Source organism: Squalius cephalus, assembly GCF_949319135.1.
Source record: "Squalius cephalus genome assembly, chromosome: 1".
In the NCBI taxonomy this organism is placed as follows: domain Eukaryota; kingdom Metazoa; phylum Chordata; class Actinopteri; order Cypriniformes; family Leuciscidae; genus Squalius; species Squalius cephalus.
In genome coordinates this window covers 50,748,016-50,766,374 of record NC_137122.1, presented here as the reverse complement: position 1 = coordinate 50,766,374, position 18,359 = coordinate 50,748,016, and the positions used below count along the sequence as shown (strand labels likewise).

At 40.9% G+C, this 18,359-nt stretch overlaps 3 protein-coding genes across 3 annotated transcripts; all 3 read right to left on the bottom strand.

Annotated features, from left to right (window-relative positions):
• Positions 1-6: 6 nt before the first annotated feature.
• LOC307158899 (C-signal) lies at positions 7-3,804 on the bottom strand. The gene is made up of 6 exons (XM_079871879.1): positions 3,550-3,804; positions 3,416-3,470; positions 3,119-3,306; positions 2,127-2,288; positions 1,906-2,016; positions 7-1,259 (listed from the first exon to the last, which is right to left on the bottom strand). Exons 1-6 carry the CDS (start codon positions 3,694-3,696, stop codon positions 1,146-1,148), a joined length of 777 nt encoding a protein of 258 aa, XP_079728005.1. The 5' UTR covers positions 3,697-3,804; the 3' UTR covers positions 7-1,145.
• Positions 3,805-6,228: 2,424 nt separating this feature from the next.
• Positions 6,229-9,666, bottom strand: LOC307158891 (C-signal-like). Its single transcript, XM_079871869.1, has 6 exons — positions 9,488-9,666; positions 9,359-9,419; positions 9,072-9,259; positions 8,815-8,976; positions 8,575-8,685; positions 6,229-8,230 (listed from the first exon to the last, which is right to left on the bottom strand). The coding sequence occupies exons 1-6, from the start codon at positions 9,626-9,628 to the stop codon at positions 8,117-8,119; spliced, it is 777 nt and encodes a 258-aa protein (XP_079727995.1). The 5' UTR covers positions 9,629-9,666; the 3' UTR covers positions 6,229-8,116.
• A 4,825-nt stretch (positions 9,667-14,491) lies between these two features.
• LOC307158880 (C-signal) lies at positions 14,492-17,647 on the bottom strand. Its single transcript, XM_079871855.1, has 6 exons — positions 17,229-17,647; positions 17,086-17,140; positions 16,794-16,981; positions 15,235-15,396; positions 15,014-15,124; positions 14,492-14,799 (listed from the first exon to the last, which is right to left on the bottom strand). Exons 1-6 carry the CDS (start codon positions 17,373-17,375, stop codon positions 14,686-14,688), a joined length of 777 nt encoding a protein of 258 aa, XP_079727981.1. The 5' UTR covers positions 17,376-17,647; the 3' UTR covers positions 14,492-14,685.
• Between the last annotated feature and the right edge of the window lie 712 nt (positions 17,648-18,359).

The following is an 18,359-nucleotide window of genomic DNA, read 5'->3' as shown; positions in this document are numbered from 1 at the left end:
GTATGTGTCATGATAGTATATATTTTTTTATTCATCTCTGTTATATAAAAAAACAACACACTTGACAAATAATAGGACAAGTAGGGTAGACGATAGGATTTATGTGATTGTGATATATCATTATTTTCCACAACTCTTCTCCTCTTTATTTTAACCTCTGTTAAATACTGTAGGTACCATTTTCTCATGCTTTGCAGATTCTCCAACTGTCCGCTCTACTTCCATTATGGATAGACATAAGACAAAACATGTCTAAACTTGTCATTGCAACTCACACAGAGTTTGGAAGTTTTTAAAAGTTTTTAGTTGCTCTTTTGATGCACTGGAAGTGTTTTATATATCACCCAAGTACATAAATAGGCTATATTGTATAGTAATCATAGATCTACTCCTACAAACTGAGACATTTAGAATCTGTTTCCGTGTTTAATAAGCCATTTTCATTTTAAACAGTTTCACGAGTTCACACTTACATACAATTTGAGAGGGTAAAGTTTAATACGTATTTGGCGTGCTGTCCGGGGGGAGGGCTCCGAGCTCGGAGTTCGGCCCGAACCCAGAGTACTCCCCCCGTATGTAAGTGTTTAGGACTAGAAGCGTGGAGAAGGGGTGGTGGGGGGATGCTGCAAAACTGTCAATGGATTGAGGTGAGACTGCTGAGTGTATATATACCTCTTACCATTGATTGCTGAGTGCTCTCCACTTGTGTTAATTATCTGAATGTGCTCCCCCCGAACTTTGTTAATAAAACATCATAAGATGATTACTTTGTGGTCCCTCTGAGGAAATGCAACTATATGCATAATCAAAAGACACAAATGTGTATTTCAAAAACTATGAATGGACACTTGCTTTGGTGTTGCCACCCCTCAGTGTCCTCATGCCACCCTATAAATAATTGTATAGAACAATCTCTGTGTGTAATTGATAAGCAAAGTATTTGCAAATTGCAACATAAAAACATCAGTACTGCTTTATTGCTTTATTAAGTGTTTTATTACATAAAATACAAAGTTGTTATGTGTGTGTCAAAGACATTTTGTCCTGAAATTAAGAGCGGATGAATAGGTGTGCCCTTTTATGACAAATAGATAAAAAAAGGGCAGTTTGGACCTGGATCATGACCTGGATCATGTTCTTTTGTTTTACCAGGGCAATGTTTCTCCAGTGTAATCCATGAATGCAGCGTGCTGCTTTTCAGTAAGGCTGCCAATGACACGCAGCATTCCCTCCACACTTTCTTTTGGTTCAAGTGGTGCCTGGTGAAAAACATAAATTTATCTCACTAACATGCAAAATAAAAATAATATACCGTAATTAGCAATTACAGGCTAAACATACCAATGTGAAAATGTGTAATGTGAAAGGTGCAGTCCAAAAAAAAATATGCTTGACAGAATTCAAAATGGTGGAAATCAAAAGCACCAGCTGCATTAAAATACGCTAAGAGGAATCGGAGGAAAACGTGAAAATCACCTGATTCAAAAGATAATAGCTACATCATACATTAAAAATGTGAACTGTTCGTAGCACTAAATAGTTTCAGACTGGTGATAAAACCCTAAATTAATCTGTGAACCCAATTTCACAACATTTACCATGCAGATCTAAAGTCTGCAATAGTACACTCTTTGAAAAAGGGTTTAGTGGGATTATATATGGAACCCTAGGGAATAGCTCTCTATACGGACTCAATAGTAATGAATTTCTTTATGCCTAAAGGTGAAGGAGAAAAGTATCTTGTATTTGCAAGGTCAATTTGAAAATCATTTTGACACGTTTCCTTATGCTCAAAATATAACAAACTTGACACTGTTGTTAATAAATCTACACTCACTCATATAAAAATTTCTGTAATTGAAAGTAACATTAAATAGAACATGGACTTAAGGAATCTACACTCACCTTTTCTCCACCCAGTTCAGTCTTCACCCAACCTGGATGAAGGGCCATGCAGAGGATCTCATTCGCCTTTAACTCCTCAGCAGCCAACACAGTCAGCATGTTAAATCCTGCCTGATAGGTAAACACAGCATTTGAGATATGCATCAACTCATGACATCAATACTTCATGGGCAATGAATGTAATCTAGTTTATCTAGTGCCTAAGCAGGACTTTGTTGTACCTTGCTCACGCAATATGGCAACACTGGGAATTGATCATACATGGAAGGCATTCTGGTCATGGATCCTCCAAGAGTGGAGATATTGATGACAGCTGCTTTATTACAGGACATGCCTGGTGTCCCACTGGCTTTGGCCGCTGTTTGTAGAAACGGTAGGTACTCCTACATAAAGGCAAGGGGAAGGATTACATATCTCTGTATTAAAAGTTTATTTGGCACATCCTCAATAAGGTAGTGGATTTACAGGTCAATGTTGTGATCTAGTCGACACACACCCTGGGCTACTAGTGTCAGAACAAACGACTAGTCAGTGCAACCTGCAGAAACCGCAATAAAAATTGGTAGCTCATTTAAACAACGGTGCAGCAGTGACTTTGTCTGATCAGGCTAAGAAATCAGTTAAGCTGGTTTTAGCTTTTATTTTGGTACAATGCCATGAACCTTACAAACTCTGGCACATTGACTAGTTTTTCCCCAGAAGCACTTAAGTAGCCTCTTCCGGTGGCACAACAGTGAAAGACTTATGGAGTAGTTCACTTTCAAATGAAAATTAGCGCATGATTTACTCACCCTCAAGCCATCCTAGGTGTATATATGACTTTCTTCTATTAGACAAATTCAATCAGAGTTATATTAAAAAATAACCTGGCTCTTCCAAGTTTTATAATGGCAGTGGATTGCAACCAACAGATTGTTTGTGAGTTTATGATGGATGGATGCACATTTTTGAGCTTCAATCTGTTGGTTGCAATCCACTGCCGTTATAAAACTTCGAAGAGCCAGGTTATTTTTTTATATAACTCCGATTGTATTTGTCTAAAAGAAGAAAGTCATATACACCTAGGATGGCTTGAGGGTGAGTAAATCATGGGCTAATTTTAATTGTAAAGTGAACTACTCCTTTAAGCCTAAAGGTTTAGCCAGCAGGCATCTGCACCAACACATAATTTGCAATCGACAATAATCACATCTAATAATGTTCTATACATTACCCTAATGATTAGTAAGGGTCCTATCACGTTGGTGTTGAAGGTGTTTTTCATGTCCTCAACACGGCTGGTCAGAATGGTGCCATTTGCCACGATCGCAGCATTATTCACAAGCAGGTTCAAGCCGTTCTTTCCCACAAGAGAACCCACTTTCTTGGCAGACTCTTTGATACTGCATGGATCATCAGCATCTAATAGTAACAGAACAGAACTATAAAAATATGACTCTCAAAAATAAATTATATTAGCATAATTTCCAGTGAAAATATTAAATTCCCCAAGAAGGACATGCACATTTACCAAGACGTATGATAGTGATCACACTTGGATGCTTTTTCACCAGTTCTCTCAGTGCCTTGAGAAAGATAATATGCATAATAAAAACAAGGTAAAATAGGGTTTCTCCTGTTGTTATTTAGGTGTTTATAACTCACCTCAGACTTTGGCCCATCTGGGTCACGGGACGTAGCAAAAATATGACGTTTTGGACAAGAATCCTCAGAGAGTTGCTTAACCATTTCTAAGCCCAAGCCCCTGTTGGCTCCTGTGATCAAGATATTGCATGATTTCACTGCTGCCATGTTCTTATGGTTATCAAGCTGCTTCTGTCTGCTTTTAAAATTGTTGTATGTGCAACCAAGAGAACTCAACGCCCTTATAACCTTATAATCTTGTGCTGAGTCATGGTGTGAATGAGGATAAAGATCACCTCCCCCATTTTTTAGAGCCACCCCGTCCCTTTAATGACCGCCCCTCGCCAGGTTCTAGTGTGAGAGTGGAGGGAACTCTGGCAGAAGCATCAGTCCCAGAATGTTTTTTTTTTTTTTTAAAGCATGCACAGCATTCCTTGACCTTGGCTTACAGTTCCGTTTAGCTACATGTGACAAAAGAACGAACGATATGGAGGAGAGGACCCGGTTAAGTGGTGGAGTAGCCTAGTCATTAATCGTTTCTCATATTTTGTATTTGGCTACATAGGCTATCATTGTTTCCTCATTACGCCGTGTCCTAACCAGACGCGATGCGATAAGATTCCAGCAACAAATACATTTTTTTTTCTTTTCTTTTTTTTTTTCAGAGACAAATTCTGTCCACGACGACGTGACTGCGAGATGCGTCAAAATCAATCAAAACCCACAGCCAATCAGAACAGCGTGTGGGCGGAGTCTCACGACAAGTGCACAGCCCCAGAGGTAATCTTGACGGCACTCGCAAGAAAAGGGATAAGTAGCCTACATAATCAAATTCACTAATATTACACCATTTAAACATTATTAAAAATACATTGGCTATGAGTTACTAAAACAATCTTTGTCAAATAATACACTTTTTTGTTCACAGTTTGAACGATCTTGTTTCCATTTGTTTAATTTCAAGATCTGAGGTGAATTATCCATTGTTGCTTTTACAGCTACAAAGCTGGGAGCACTAAATTATATTCAAAGTCACATTAAACTTTTATGCTTTTAATATTAAATAAAGCACATAAACAGTGCCTGAGATTATCATTGCCACACTTTGTGTTTGTTCCAGCCGCGACGTCGCAGAAAAATAGAAAATAAAATAGAAACCATTTCTAAAATAGAATCGTCGCGTGTCGCCGTCGCAGCTGGTTAGGATAAAAACTCTGATATACATGCATGGAAAAGATAACTTTTATCGCGTGTCGCGGCGTCGCGTCGCGTGTAGTTAGGTGTAGGTTACAGGCACACCTTAAGAAAAATGTGCTTTTCACTACTCCCATCGTGAAAGATTGCAGAAAAGATTTATGTTTGTATTGAACATCGATGGAGCAACAGAGTTTGTGTGAAAATAAATCATAAAGGTGGTTTATTTTGTTTAAAAATCTTAATATGAGGTGGCAAGGTTAAAAGGCTCACCAGCATGGGGCAAAAGGCTCACACAGTATTGATACAAATACTTTAAATAAATACTAAAATAATGTTTTTAATAATGTTAAGAACAAGTTAATAGGCTACTTGTTCAAAACAATCACTTTAGCAAAGTTTGTTCTATTTTCTGTTTATTTTGATAAAATAATACATTTTTGTTCAAGATGTAGTCATTAAAATATTTTAATGTAAAATCTATTTAAAAAAAATAGTTTAAAATTATTTAAAAAAGTTAAAATTATGAAAGCATTGAAGGAGATCCCATAAATTTCTTATAGATTTACAGTAGTAACACAATAAATTATATTTGATTATATGATATGATCAATATCATATTTTTAAATATGATGGTTTCATTATAAATATGCTGATTATCTCTAAGGTGGACACCCAACTTAATATTTAATATTAACCTGAATCTATCTGAATAACCATGTCATGTCAACAAATGCAAAAGTCAGCCAGCTGTTAATTATCATGTTAATTATTGTGCCTTTCACCCCAACAGCAGGGCCTTTAAAGGAACACTCCACCGTTTTTTGAAATAGGGCTTATTCACCTTCTTTCCTACATTTAGATAGATGGGCAAATGCATTTTTGTCTCAGTACATGCATTGTTTTAGTTTGACAGGGTCGGCGCTAGCTTAGCTTAGCACAATGAATGGAATCCTTTGTTGCCAGCTAGCATTAAAAGCTAGCAACTAAACAGTGAGAGAGAGTGAAGCTATGATGCATTTCAGCTTGACCCAACTCAAATATCAACAGTGACTGCCTGTGGAATAAAGTTTTAGATCACGGAAATAAAGCTAGAGCAGTTTCTGTGAAAGGTGCAGAAAACAAAATAAATTAGTATGCACTTGCATTCAAAACTTTGTTGTGTGGCAGACTTACACAACTCCTGTGTATTAGTTAAACTGCAATTTTAAGACAATAATTACAGGGGCCTTGTTCAGACGGGGGACCCAGCTATTTTATTGGGTAACAGAGCTCAACAGTTGCAGAAGTAAAAATAGAGACATTTTTAGCTATTATGTCAGGGGTGTCAAATTCAGTTCCTGGAGGGCCACAGCCCTGCAGAGTTTAGCTTCAACCCTAATTAAACACACCTGATCAGCTAATCAAGTCCTTCAGGCTTATTTGAAAACTGCAGGTGCGTGTGTTGAAGCAGGGTTGGAACAAAACTGTGTAGGGATGTGGCCCTCCAGGAACTGAGTTTGACACCTGTGTATTATGTAAACCTTTCAAGACATTTTGTAGTGGTGTCCGAAAACATCTAGTGCACTCATTCAATCCCAGAATGCATTGCAAGAAGAAGTGTATAACCCATGTACATCTACTATAGGGAATAGGGGATTTTGGACATAGCTCTGGAGAAAAAAGGAAACCAAAGGCAGAAAACACAAGAAATTCTGTTTGCATCATTAAATCAGTGTTTTTCTGTTTATCCCTGTAAAGCTGCTATGAAACAACCTGTATTAAAGGAGACATATCATGCTTTTAAATTGTTCCTTTTTACATATAAATCATACATTTGTAGTCTATATAAAGCGGAACTGCAATGCTTGGGTCTGAATTCCTCATTATTATAGCTCCACAGGCCCCTTTTTTACCCCTTTTCTGATGTGCTTCTGAAAGCAACTCGTTTTGGTGCGGTCTCTTTAAATAATATTGAGACACTTCATACCCCGCCCCCTCTCCAGGTTGCAGAGGTTCAACTCCACCCCGTTCGGCCATTTTTGTAGTCTGGTAGCAGAGATAGGATTATCTAGCGGCACAGAAACTTTTATACACACGTTATTAACAAAATGTCAACAACGGAAGACTTGTCCAGCCAGCCTTACATGTTCGAGCCAGAGTCGGAGCCGGAGCGAGATGAAAATGAAGACGACGAACCTGCAGAACAACGTCTTCATATGGATGTATCGCAATGGTATGTTACTGTATTTACACATGAGACTTTGGTCTTCCGACCTTTTACCACCGTGTCGATTTATTTTGATTAATATGTGCGAGGGAGAGAGAGCAAGACAGCGTCTAGTTTGGAGACGGTGTCTTGTTTACACTTTCGCCTGGCTCTGAAGAGAGAGAGTGAGCGCGCGCGCGACCGGGTCTCTCTCTCTGCTCGTTCTTTCAGTTAAACATGCTCCTGTCACAAGCGCGGCAGTTCATCTACATTAGACGGTGTAATGAAGCGTGTGGGTTACTACATCCAACAACCGAACATTTTAACTTACCCTCTCATAACTTCTGCACCCTTTAGCTTGGACTACAAAATTGCAGCGAGAAATAATAATGGCGGATTGCTCGAAGTGTTGGGCCGGAAGTCAATGTCCTTATTTGGCAGTTCCACTGCAAATACTGTGACGTATTAGTTCAAAAAACGTCATAGATAACAGAAAAATCTGAACCGGTTGAAAAATATGACCAAAACAGAATATAAAGATATCAACGAAGCACCTGAAGAGAATAATTTCATCTTTTCTGTACTTCTAAACACTCCAAATATACAACAAAATGCATTTAAGGGCTAAAAAAGTGCATTTAGCATGATATGTCCCCTTTAAATAAAGTGCTAAATAAGTAAAGGTGAATAAAATGTATTCAAGAATAAACAAGGCTGAACTGGTGAACAGTCAGTGACAGTTTGACCCGCAGAAGCAGAGGCCAGGAGGAACAGCAGTGCCGATATAAGCCTCATGGTGGTGACCTCCACCAAGTGAAGGGTTGCATTGTTTGCAGTTGTGGAGAGGACTTTATGGTGGACTAGGGCCCACCGAATACTCAGGCCACGTGGCTCATAACAGCACAAGCTGCCGTCTAAGACTCAAAAACTCTTAAACTTGAAAGTTATGAGTAAATATGGGAGATTCTTCTTGATCTCAAACTTGCATGTTTTTCCTTCTAAATGGACAGTGTATAGAGATTAATCATTTTACACACAATATTTATTTGATTTACTGAGATTATGGGGATTAAAAGTTTGCTCTTAAATTGACATTGAGCTGTTAGATCCCATGTTGATTTGAAGTATTTATCATTTAAAAAAGGGGTAAAAAATATGGCATCTGAATGAGCCTTTTGATGATTGGAGAAATTGTGTTCCTCTGTTTTACCAGGGCAACGTTTCTCCAGTGTAGTCCATGAATCTGCCATTCTGATTCTCAGTAAGGCTGCCAATGACATGCAGCATTCCCTCCACACTTGTTCTGGTGTCGATAGGTGCCTGGTGGACAAACAGGGAATGACATGCAATTAAAAAAAAAGTAATGTTGTCAAACAGAGACTATCATGTGTGCATATGTGATATAAACCTTATTTTCTGTTTGTGTTCTGAGAGAATCCAGAGTAATTTTAATGAAAAACACTGAAGCATCAGGCTGATATAACTTTTCATCACGAGAACTGATTATAAACTAAAATTCAACCTAGCACATTTCAAATGTCTTGCATAAAAAGGTGACAGAATCAATAATACCTGACTCCTGGGGATTGATTAAGTCAGAGGAACAGACTAAAAAAAGGGAAAAAGTATAGTTGTAAAGGCTTTATTTCTGAATCTAGATTTACCTCATCTCCCCCCATGTTTGTCCTCACCCATCCTGGGTGAATGGAAATGCAGAGGATCTCATCTGCCTTTAACTCCATTGCAGTATACACAGTCAACATGTTTAGACCTGCCTGAAAGGAAAACAGATGCAGGAAGAGATTGTTTTCACACTGAACCTAATTCTAATTTGTTTTTCAGTTTCAGATAAGCCAAAACAATCTGATTTTTGCTGCCCCCCTGAAAAAAGTCTTCTTGCGAACCTTGCTGATACTGTATGGGAAGAAAGGGAACGACCCTTGCAGTGATGGAACGATGCTCATAGATGCTGCAATTGTGGAGATGTTGATCACAGCTGCTTTATCACATGACATCCCTGGTTTGCCACTGGCTTTAGCTGCTGCACGCAGATATGGCAGGTACTCCTGATTAAAGACATTCACAACCAAGTGTTTTAGATATTGCAAGAAATCAAGTCTTGTTTTAGATTAGTCTTGTTCCCCAAAACTCTTTCCATTACCCTAATGACAAATAAAGGTCCCAGCATGTTGGTGTTGAAGGCGTGGATCATGTCCTCAACAGTGGCGGTCAGCATGGACTTTGAAGGCAACACTGCAGCATTATTTATGATCAGGTTCAAACCATTCTTGCCCAGTAGAGAACCCACTTTCTTGGCAGATTCTTTGATACTGAATGGATCAGCTACATCTAGAAACAATCATTGCAGAAAAATTGAAGTTGTGAAGTTAAATGTTATTTAAAATCTCAAAAAACTACTTCCATTTTAAAACATAAATGCACATGTACCAATGTGCTCAAGGGTGACAACACCTGGATGTTTTTTGGCCAGTTCTTTGAGTGCCTGAATCTGAAAGAGAATATTGATAAATGCACATTTCTTTAGCTGTCTTCCTTCCTAAGCTCTTGAATACTCACCTCAGAATTTGTCCCATCTGAGTCAAGACATCCAGCAACAACTTTTGAGCAACGGGCCTCCAGGAGTTGCTTGACCATTTCTAGACCCAAGCCTCGGTTGGCCCCGGTCACAAGAGCACTACACGCCTTTAATGTCGCCATATTCAAAGATGATCAGTCTGGTTCTTCCCACCTCTCAACCTGCCTCTCTTTAGAGCCATTTATATGGAGCAGAGTTGACTCCACACCCCATAACACACACACTATGGCAGGATTATATAAGTTATATAACTACTTGGATGCCTCCCAAAAAGCTGTAATATTTTATATCAAATCAGATACGCTGTGTCAGGAGTGAGATTAGAGGTTAAAGATCCACATCGCTTGTACTGCAGCTGGAATGAATCAAAGTCCTTTGTAAGACAAGTCAGCCCACTCTGCGCCTGTCTTAACGCCCCCTGAGGAGCTATTCTTTTATAGGCAATACGCATGCAAGTATGTCCTATCTACTTCATTGGGGAAAACCAAAATCATCAAAATGGTAGGTTAAGATGAAAGGATCACAAATGACCCCAGCATCGTCAGAGAAAGAGATTGAAGAACTTTTATTATGTGTGGTTTTGGAGTGTATTTAATTAACTAATATAACTTCTTTAAAATAATATTACTACATGTGATCTGTAATATACATATGTTGTTATGCATATGTAACGAAACAGACACTCCGAACAAGAGGGTTGAGAAGAGTAAACAGTTTATTGATGATATGTGAAAAGCAACGATGGGAATTTTAGAGGATGAATGATAATGGAGGATATGGAACAGGAGATACTGACTGTCCTAGATGATGTTGGATGAAGACATGGAAGATGAAGCTCACACCAGTGTTGGGAGAGTGGTGAGTATACACAGGCACGAGGCTCGGGGACACGAACTGGAAGACGAAGATACTTTGACAAAATAGCATAAAAGGTAAGCGATGAAGCTTAGGTAGTCCTACTCATTTATGGGACCAGACAAAGTGCCAGAGTGAACTGTGTGCTATTAAGTGTTTGTGGTGATGGCGTGCAGGTGCTGGTGATTAATATTCAGGGGCCGGTTTCACAAAGATAGACTTTGACTATGGCTAGGATATAGTAGATAGTCAGACTTCAGATAGACATCTAAATCAGACTGTTGCACAAAGCACTTAAGACTCTGACTATCTTAAGCAGGACTATACTGCAATGCATACTCCAGGCAGGCTCGGTGGGCACTTTTTTTCGGACGTTTTGATTTTACTCTCTCGTACCGCCCGGGTTCCAAGAACATCAAACCCGATTCTTTATCACACATATTTGACCGTTCCGAACGCCCGTCTACTCCCTAGTGCATTTTGCCCGAGACCCTATTTGTCTCCACACTACGTATGGGAGGTTGAATCGAAGGTCAAGACGGCCTTAGAAGGGGTAACGCCTCCGCCCGGTTGCCCACCGAACCGTTTATTTGTACCAGAGGGATTACGGTCGGACGTCATTCAGTGGGGGCATTGTTCCAACGTGGCTTGTCATCCAGGAGTTAGTCGTAACAAGTTTTTGGTTAAGCAACGATTCTGGTGGCCCCTTATGGCTCGTGATGTCCACAGTTTTGTTTTGGCTTGCTCAGTTTGTGCCACTGGTAAGACCTCCAATCGACCCCCAGATGGCTTACTTCAACCGCTGCCTTTCCCTTCGAGACCCTGGTCCCATATTGCGCTAGATTTTATCACCGCCCTCCCTCCCTCTCAAGGCAACACGGTAGTTTTGACCGTGGTGGACCGGTTCTCGAAGGCGGCCCATTTCATTCCCTTGCCCAAATTACCCTCAGCCAAGGAGACAGCGTTGACCGTCATTGATCATGTCTTTCGCTTACATGGCCTCCCGACAGACGTGGTTTCCGACAGAGGACCCCAATTTGTGTCCAAATTTTGGCAAGAGTTTTGTAAATTATTGGGAGCGACTGTCAGTCTGTCCTCAGGGTTCCATCCCCAGAGCAATGGTCAAACTGAGAGAGCCAACCAAGATCTGGAAAGGTCGTTGCGATGTTTGGTCTCCAAGAATCCTTCCTCATGGAGCCAACAACTGTCAATTGTGGAGTACGCCCACAATACGTTACCAGTGTCATCTACGGGCCTGTCTCCGTTTGAGTGTAGTATAGGTTACCAGCCACCAATTTTTCCTAGTCTGGAATCTGAAGTCGCGGTTCCCTCCGCTCACGCCTTCGTCCAGAGGTGTCACCGCACTTGGACTAGAGCCTGTGAGACTCTACTCCAAGTGGGGGCGCGCACCAAGGCCAAAGCCGATCGCCACCGGTCTAGGCCTCCCGTATACGTCGTTGGTCAAAAAGTGTGGCTTTCTACCAAGAACATTCCTCTCCGCTCCGTCTCTAATAAACTTGCTCCCAAATTTATTGGCCCGTTCACTGTCACCAAGATCATTAGCCCGGTGGCAGTCCGCCTCAAACTCCCAGTGTACAGGAGGATTCATCCCGCCTTCATTGATCGCGACATTAGTATAATAAATCCTATGAAGAATCTAGCATTGTATCAGCCCATGTCTTGTACATATTGATGACGATAAACAAGGTCTGTATCACTGTAAATCACTGTAAGGGCATGGAGAACACAACCCAACTTGGGGGGAGAGGTTATTGACCTAAAATTGACCTATCGCACCTAAAAATTTCCACCAAAAGCTCAGAGAAGGTACTGTATATGGCCGAAGATATGTTATTCCTGCAGCTCTGTCCCTCTAGCCTCTAGACTAAAGTGGCATACTTAGACTCTAGAGCTTCATTACTTAGGCGCTCGTATTCGAGTTTGCTTCGAGTCGTTGTTCGTGGTTGTTTACCGTTGTATCTAATGAGTCCAGCCTTGCCTCAATGTTCAAAAATGCATATTTAAAGTCTGAAGACAGGGACGCTCTATGCTCTGTGGGTATATATGTTCTAGTGTATCTGCTAATGCATGTGCATTGTCCTTCTCAACGTCAACCTTCTTGAAGTGTTTTGATTCTGAGGCCATTTTTTATTTAAAAAAAAAATAGCTTAAAATTTGTAAACTGACGGACAGAATAGACTGCTAAAGCATTGATGGGCTAAAAAGAGTTTATGGCGAAGACTGTGGGAGCACGGAAGCTCCTCCATGAGCTGCCCCGGCCTGTCGTCACACTTGCAACGGTTCCTGAGCTACAGTAGCACACAGCTCCGTACGGACGCTGAGTCAGTGCACAAGTCCGCCATGGACCCTGAGCCAGCACACCCGCCCATCACAAACACTCAGCCAGAGGCCATGTTCATCCTGGAGCCAGCACCCACAACTTTGTCTGTCCTAAACCCAGTTCCCACTGCCTTATCTGTCCTGGAGCCAGTGTTTATTGACCTGTCCATCCTGGATTTAATTCCGAACCTTATTACTCTCCCTCCTCTCCTGGTCTCATCCAGCCCAATGAAATCTCTGGTTCTACCTAGGTCCCTAGCCCTTCCTCCTCCGCTGGTCTGTCCAGCCCTATGAGCTCGCTGGTTTCGCCCAGGCCATTAGCCCTTCCTCATCCACTGGTCCTGTTCAGCCCACTAAACTCCCTGCCTTTCAGCTTAGAAATTTTTGACCCTCCGGCTCCTCCTTGCCCCTCTGAACAAATTAGTCCACCTGAGCTCTTCAACCTTTCAGCTCCACCATGGATCTCTGATACCTCGACTGTACCTTGGCCCTTCACTTCTTATGTTTCCACCTGGTTCCTCCATTCCTCCAGCTTCTCTGTTGTCCTTGGTCTCACCGACTCCACCTCAGTCCTCCAATCCCCCCCTTGGTCCTCTGAGCCTGCAATGTCATTCTGGTCCTCCATGCCTCCAGCTATGGCTCCACCTTGGTCTTCTGATTAATTTGGCTCCACCATGGTCAGTGGTCCCTCAGGCTCCGCTGTGGATTTCCATCCCTTTGAGTCTGCCACAGTCGTCCTCTCAATTTGACAGACAATAAAGTTTTTCTTATCTTATCTTATCTTATCTTATCTTGTTCAGTTGTTGGCTTCGCTATGATGGTCCTCTCTTCTGCCATGGTCTCCTACCTCGCAATGGTCATCGACAGTCCTGTCTTACCATGCACTTGCCCCTCCTTCCCTTCCCCAAAAGTATACCATGACCTCCACCTACCTGCACTTTTTTGTTTTCTTATTTAGTGGGGGTAATGTCACTCTTATTTTGAAGTTTATTTTATTCCGCTGAATCTGTATTCAGTTTGTTTACTGCCAAGTTTGATTGGTTTCCTTATTTAAGTATGTTCTTGTTTGTTTCCATCCTTTCTTATTATGCACCTGCTTCTTGTTAAGTTGCTTGTTTTCCTCTGTTTACCGTATATTTCTCTGTGTTTCTATAGTTCTCTGTCGGTTGCTGTCCTACATGCTTAAAGTTAAGCTTTTGCATTTATGTTATATTCCTCAACTTTTTGGATTTTCTTGAGGATTAATTAAAGCATTAATTCAAGCTACAGTTAGATCCTCAACTTCCTTTATTGCACTACGCGACTATATTATTTCCTTTCTATAGGGATCTAAATGGAGTTTCATCTTAAAGCTCTTTAAAAATCTGGACTGGAGTTCCATTATGATAAACTGTATGTTTACGTTGGATAGTTCAATCATTATACAAGTCTATATCTATCAACAGCAGAATATTCTGTTAATTTTTAGAATTTCTGTTTCATATTTGTGCTTTATTACACAGCTGTTCTGAATATTTGATTTTGATTGGTCCATCATGGCATTCTGCAGACAAATATATTTGCATAAAGAGTGCTAAGCTCTATGATGGTTGACTCAGGCAACTGATTTCTTAGCTGATGCTAAGCTGTAAGTTATACCTGTTATACTTGTTATTCTGGGATACCTGCTGCACTACAGAGACTATGTTTTTTTATTAACTTCTCTCCCTGATTCAACGGTGCGTGTAATTGATAAGCACAGTCGTTACAGCATATACAGCATATACATAAAAAGACACAGTACTACTTTTGTTGATTAGAATGTTTTATTGTTTAAAATACTATATGATATAAAATGGTCATGTGTCTGTCAAACTTTTGTGTCCTGAAATTAAGTGCTGATAATTAGGTGTGCCCTTTTATGACAAATAGATAAAATAAGACAGTTTGGACCTGGATCAGCCTTTAATGACCTCTCATATGAGAGAGATTTAGCTCTTCTGGTCTACCAGGTCACCGTTTCTCCAGTGTAGTCCAAGAATCCGCCGTGCTGCTTCTCAGTAAGGCTGCCAATGACACGCAACATCCCTTCCACGCTTTCTTTTGGTTCAAGTGCTGCCTGTTGAAATAAACATGCATGCCTGTAGCTCAACATGCAATATTAAAAATAAATATAGCTTCAAGCTGCAATTGCGTCATAACCACACCAGTCAGTGTGATGCAATGGATTTGTGTGATCACTCAGCTAGATTATAGGTAGATTTTTTTAATTAAAATTTCTGTAATTGAAAGTAACATGAAATAGAACATGGACTTAAGGAATCTACACTTACCTCTTCTCCACCCAGTTCAGTCTTCACCCAACCTGGATGAAGGGCCATGCAGAGGATCTCATTCGCCTTTAACTCCTCAGCAGCCAACACAGTCAGCATGTTAAATCCTGCCTGATAGGTAAACACAGCATTTGAGATATGCATCAACTCATGACATCAATACTTCATGGGCAATGAATGTAATCCAGTTTATCTAGTGCCTAAGCAGGACTTTGGTGTACCTTGCTCACGGCATATGGCAACGTTGGGAATTGGTTGTATATGGTAGGCATTCTGGTCATGGATCCCGCCACAGTGGAGATATTGATGACAGCTGCTTTATTACAGGACATGCCTGGTGTCCCACTGGCTTTGGCCGCTGTTTGTAGAATCGGTAGGTACTCCTACATAAAATAATCAGAATAACATGACACTGTATTAAACATTTATTTGACATGTCTATCAACATAAAGGGCCCTATTTTAACGATCTGAAACGCAAGTGTCAAAGCGCAAAGCGCAAGTAACTTTGTGGGCGGGTCTTGGCGCTGTTGCTATTTTCCCGGCGGGATAAATGACTCTTGCGCCAGGCGCAAATCTAAAATGGGTTGGTCTGAAGTAGCTTCATTATTCATAGGTGTGGTTTGGGCGTAACGTGAAATAAACCAATCAGAGCGACATCTCACATTCCCTTTAAGAGCAGGCGCGCTTATTCTATAGCGGATTCCTATTATAACGGCGGATTTGCCAGGCGCGCGCCAGGATCGGTTCACAGCCAAGGAGAGCAACGCTCTCGTCAGGGACGTTGGGGATGGAGAAACCCACCCAAATTAACTTCGGTTAAAAAGGCGTATGATAATTTGGGTAAATGTGTAAGCTAGATGTATGCTTTTATAATAAATTGTATATCTATCTATCTATCTATCTATCTATCTATCTATCTATCTATCTATCTATCTATCTATCTATCGTAATAATGTATGATTTGCAAAAATGAAAACTGCTGCTTCTGTGTAGATTAGAGAATCAAAGTGTATGTGCGTTGTGCACACGCTACATTGATTATGGCCAAGCATGCGCCCTTAAAATAGCATATGAATAACATGCGCAACGCGCCACTGACTTTAAACTATTTTTTCCTGGTTAGTGGCGCAACTGTTTTCTAAACCTGCAAAATAGCATGAAGGAACGTTTGCGCCGGAACACGCCTCCTTTTTTGCGCTGAACCGCCCAGGGAGCGCAAGTTCATTCCCTAGTTTAGCGACGTGCTTCTGTGGAGGGAAAAACGCGCTTTGCGCGGGTGCAAAATAGGAATGATACATGCGTCGGTGTACAAAGTCAATTGCGCTGGGTGCAAGATAGGGCCCATAGTCTGTTGTTGTAGCTTATTCTGACCAATCGTTTTTTACTATATTAAAACTAGTCCAGAAAAGACTGATTGACAGAGCAATGTCGTGATCCATGACTACATACAGACCCTACGCATTAACTAGTTAGTGATCTGCAGCAAGTGTCCAGATGGTCAGATGATCAGGCTGAAAGACCAGCTAAACGCAGTGTGTTTTGGGCTCGGTGCTTCAGGCCCGGGGCTCTTAGCCCGGCACAGCCTGTTTAAAGCCCTGGCTCGAACTGGCCCGACAGTAGAAACACGGCTATTTTAACAGCCTATATCCCAGTGGCACAAAAGTGACCCAGCCTAAAGGTGTAGCCAGCAGGCCATTGCACCAACCCATTTCATAATTTCACGACTTCCATTGGAGAGATTGATGTTTCAGAGCTTTGAATAATCCTTTCTACATTACCCTAATGATTAGTAAGGGTCCTATCACGTTGGTGTTGAAGGTGTTTTTCATGTCCTCAACACGGCTGGTCAGAATGGTGCCATTTGCCACGATTCCTGCATTATTCACAAGCAGGTTCAAGCCGTTCTTTCCCACGAGAGAACCCACTTTCTTGGCAGACTCTTTGATACTGCATGGATCATCAGCATCTAATAGTAACAGAACAAATAAAAGTGAAATGGTAAATCTCAAAACTGATTTACAGTGAAAATGTAAAATGCACCAAGAATGACGTGCAAACATGCACATTTACCAAGACGTATGATAGTGATCACACTTGGATGCTTTTTCACCAGTTCTCTCAGTGCCTTGAGAAAGATAATATGCAAAAATAAATTAGGTAAATTAGGATTTTTCCTTGTATTTTTCTATTTGTGTTAGCTATTTATAACTCACCTCAGACTTCTGCCCATCTGGGTCACGACAGGTAGCGAAAATATGATGTTTTTGACAAGAATGCTCAGAGAGTTGCTTAACCATTTCTAAGCCCAAGCCTCTGTTGGCTCCCGTGATCAGGATTTTGCATGCTTTCACTGCTGCCATGTTCTTATGGTTGTCAAGCTGCTTCTGTCACCCAATCTGACCCTACCTGTGCTTTTTATGTGAACTCCACGCCCATTTTGCAGAGTTGTATTATGCTGTGTCATACTATATGTGTTATTGAGGTTAAGAGGAATCGATAAATGATATGAAGACACAGAGCGAGTGAATTAAAAACAAACCAAAAGAAACAAAACAAGCCAAGATGACTTTTCAGTTTGACTTATGCTATCAATTCAAATACTAACAATGACTGCTTGTTACTGCTTGTAACTGCAACAATAATACACCTGGGTGGAACATAGTGGTTGCTTATTCAAATAAAGGCGCAGTCTCTGCAAGAAAAAACAAAAAACAAAACTGTTGCCTGGTATCTTTATAAAAACATCTGTTTTTTCACCAGCGCATTTTTCACGTTAATGAGCAGATTATCCTAATAGAGTGGCCAGTGAGTATTAGGTACACGTGTTCATCTGCTTGTTGACGCAAATATCTAATCAGCCAATCACGTGGTAGCAACTATAGTGCTTATAGACATGGTCAAGATGATTTGTTGAAGTTCAAACTGAGCATCAGAATGGTGAAAAAGAGATGATTTAAGTGATTTTGAACGTGGCAGGGTTGTTGGTGCTAGACGGGCTGAAACGGCTGATCTACTGGAATTTTCACACTCAACCATCTATAGAGTTTACAGAGATTGGCCAGAAAAAAAGAAAATATGAAGTGAGCGACAGTTCTGTGGGCGAAAATGCCTTGTTGAGGTCAGAGGAGAATGGTCAGACTGATTCGAACTGATAGAAAGGCAACAGTAACTCATATAACCACTTGACACAACCAAGGTCTGCAGAAGAGCATCTCTGAACGAACAACACGTCCAACCTTGAAGCAGATACAGCAGCAGAAGACACATCAGGTGCCACTCCTGTCAGCTAAGAACTGGAAACTGAGGCTACAATTCACACGGACTCACCAAAATTGGACAATAGA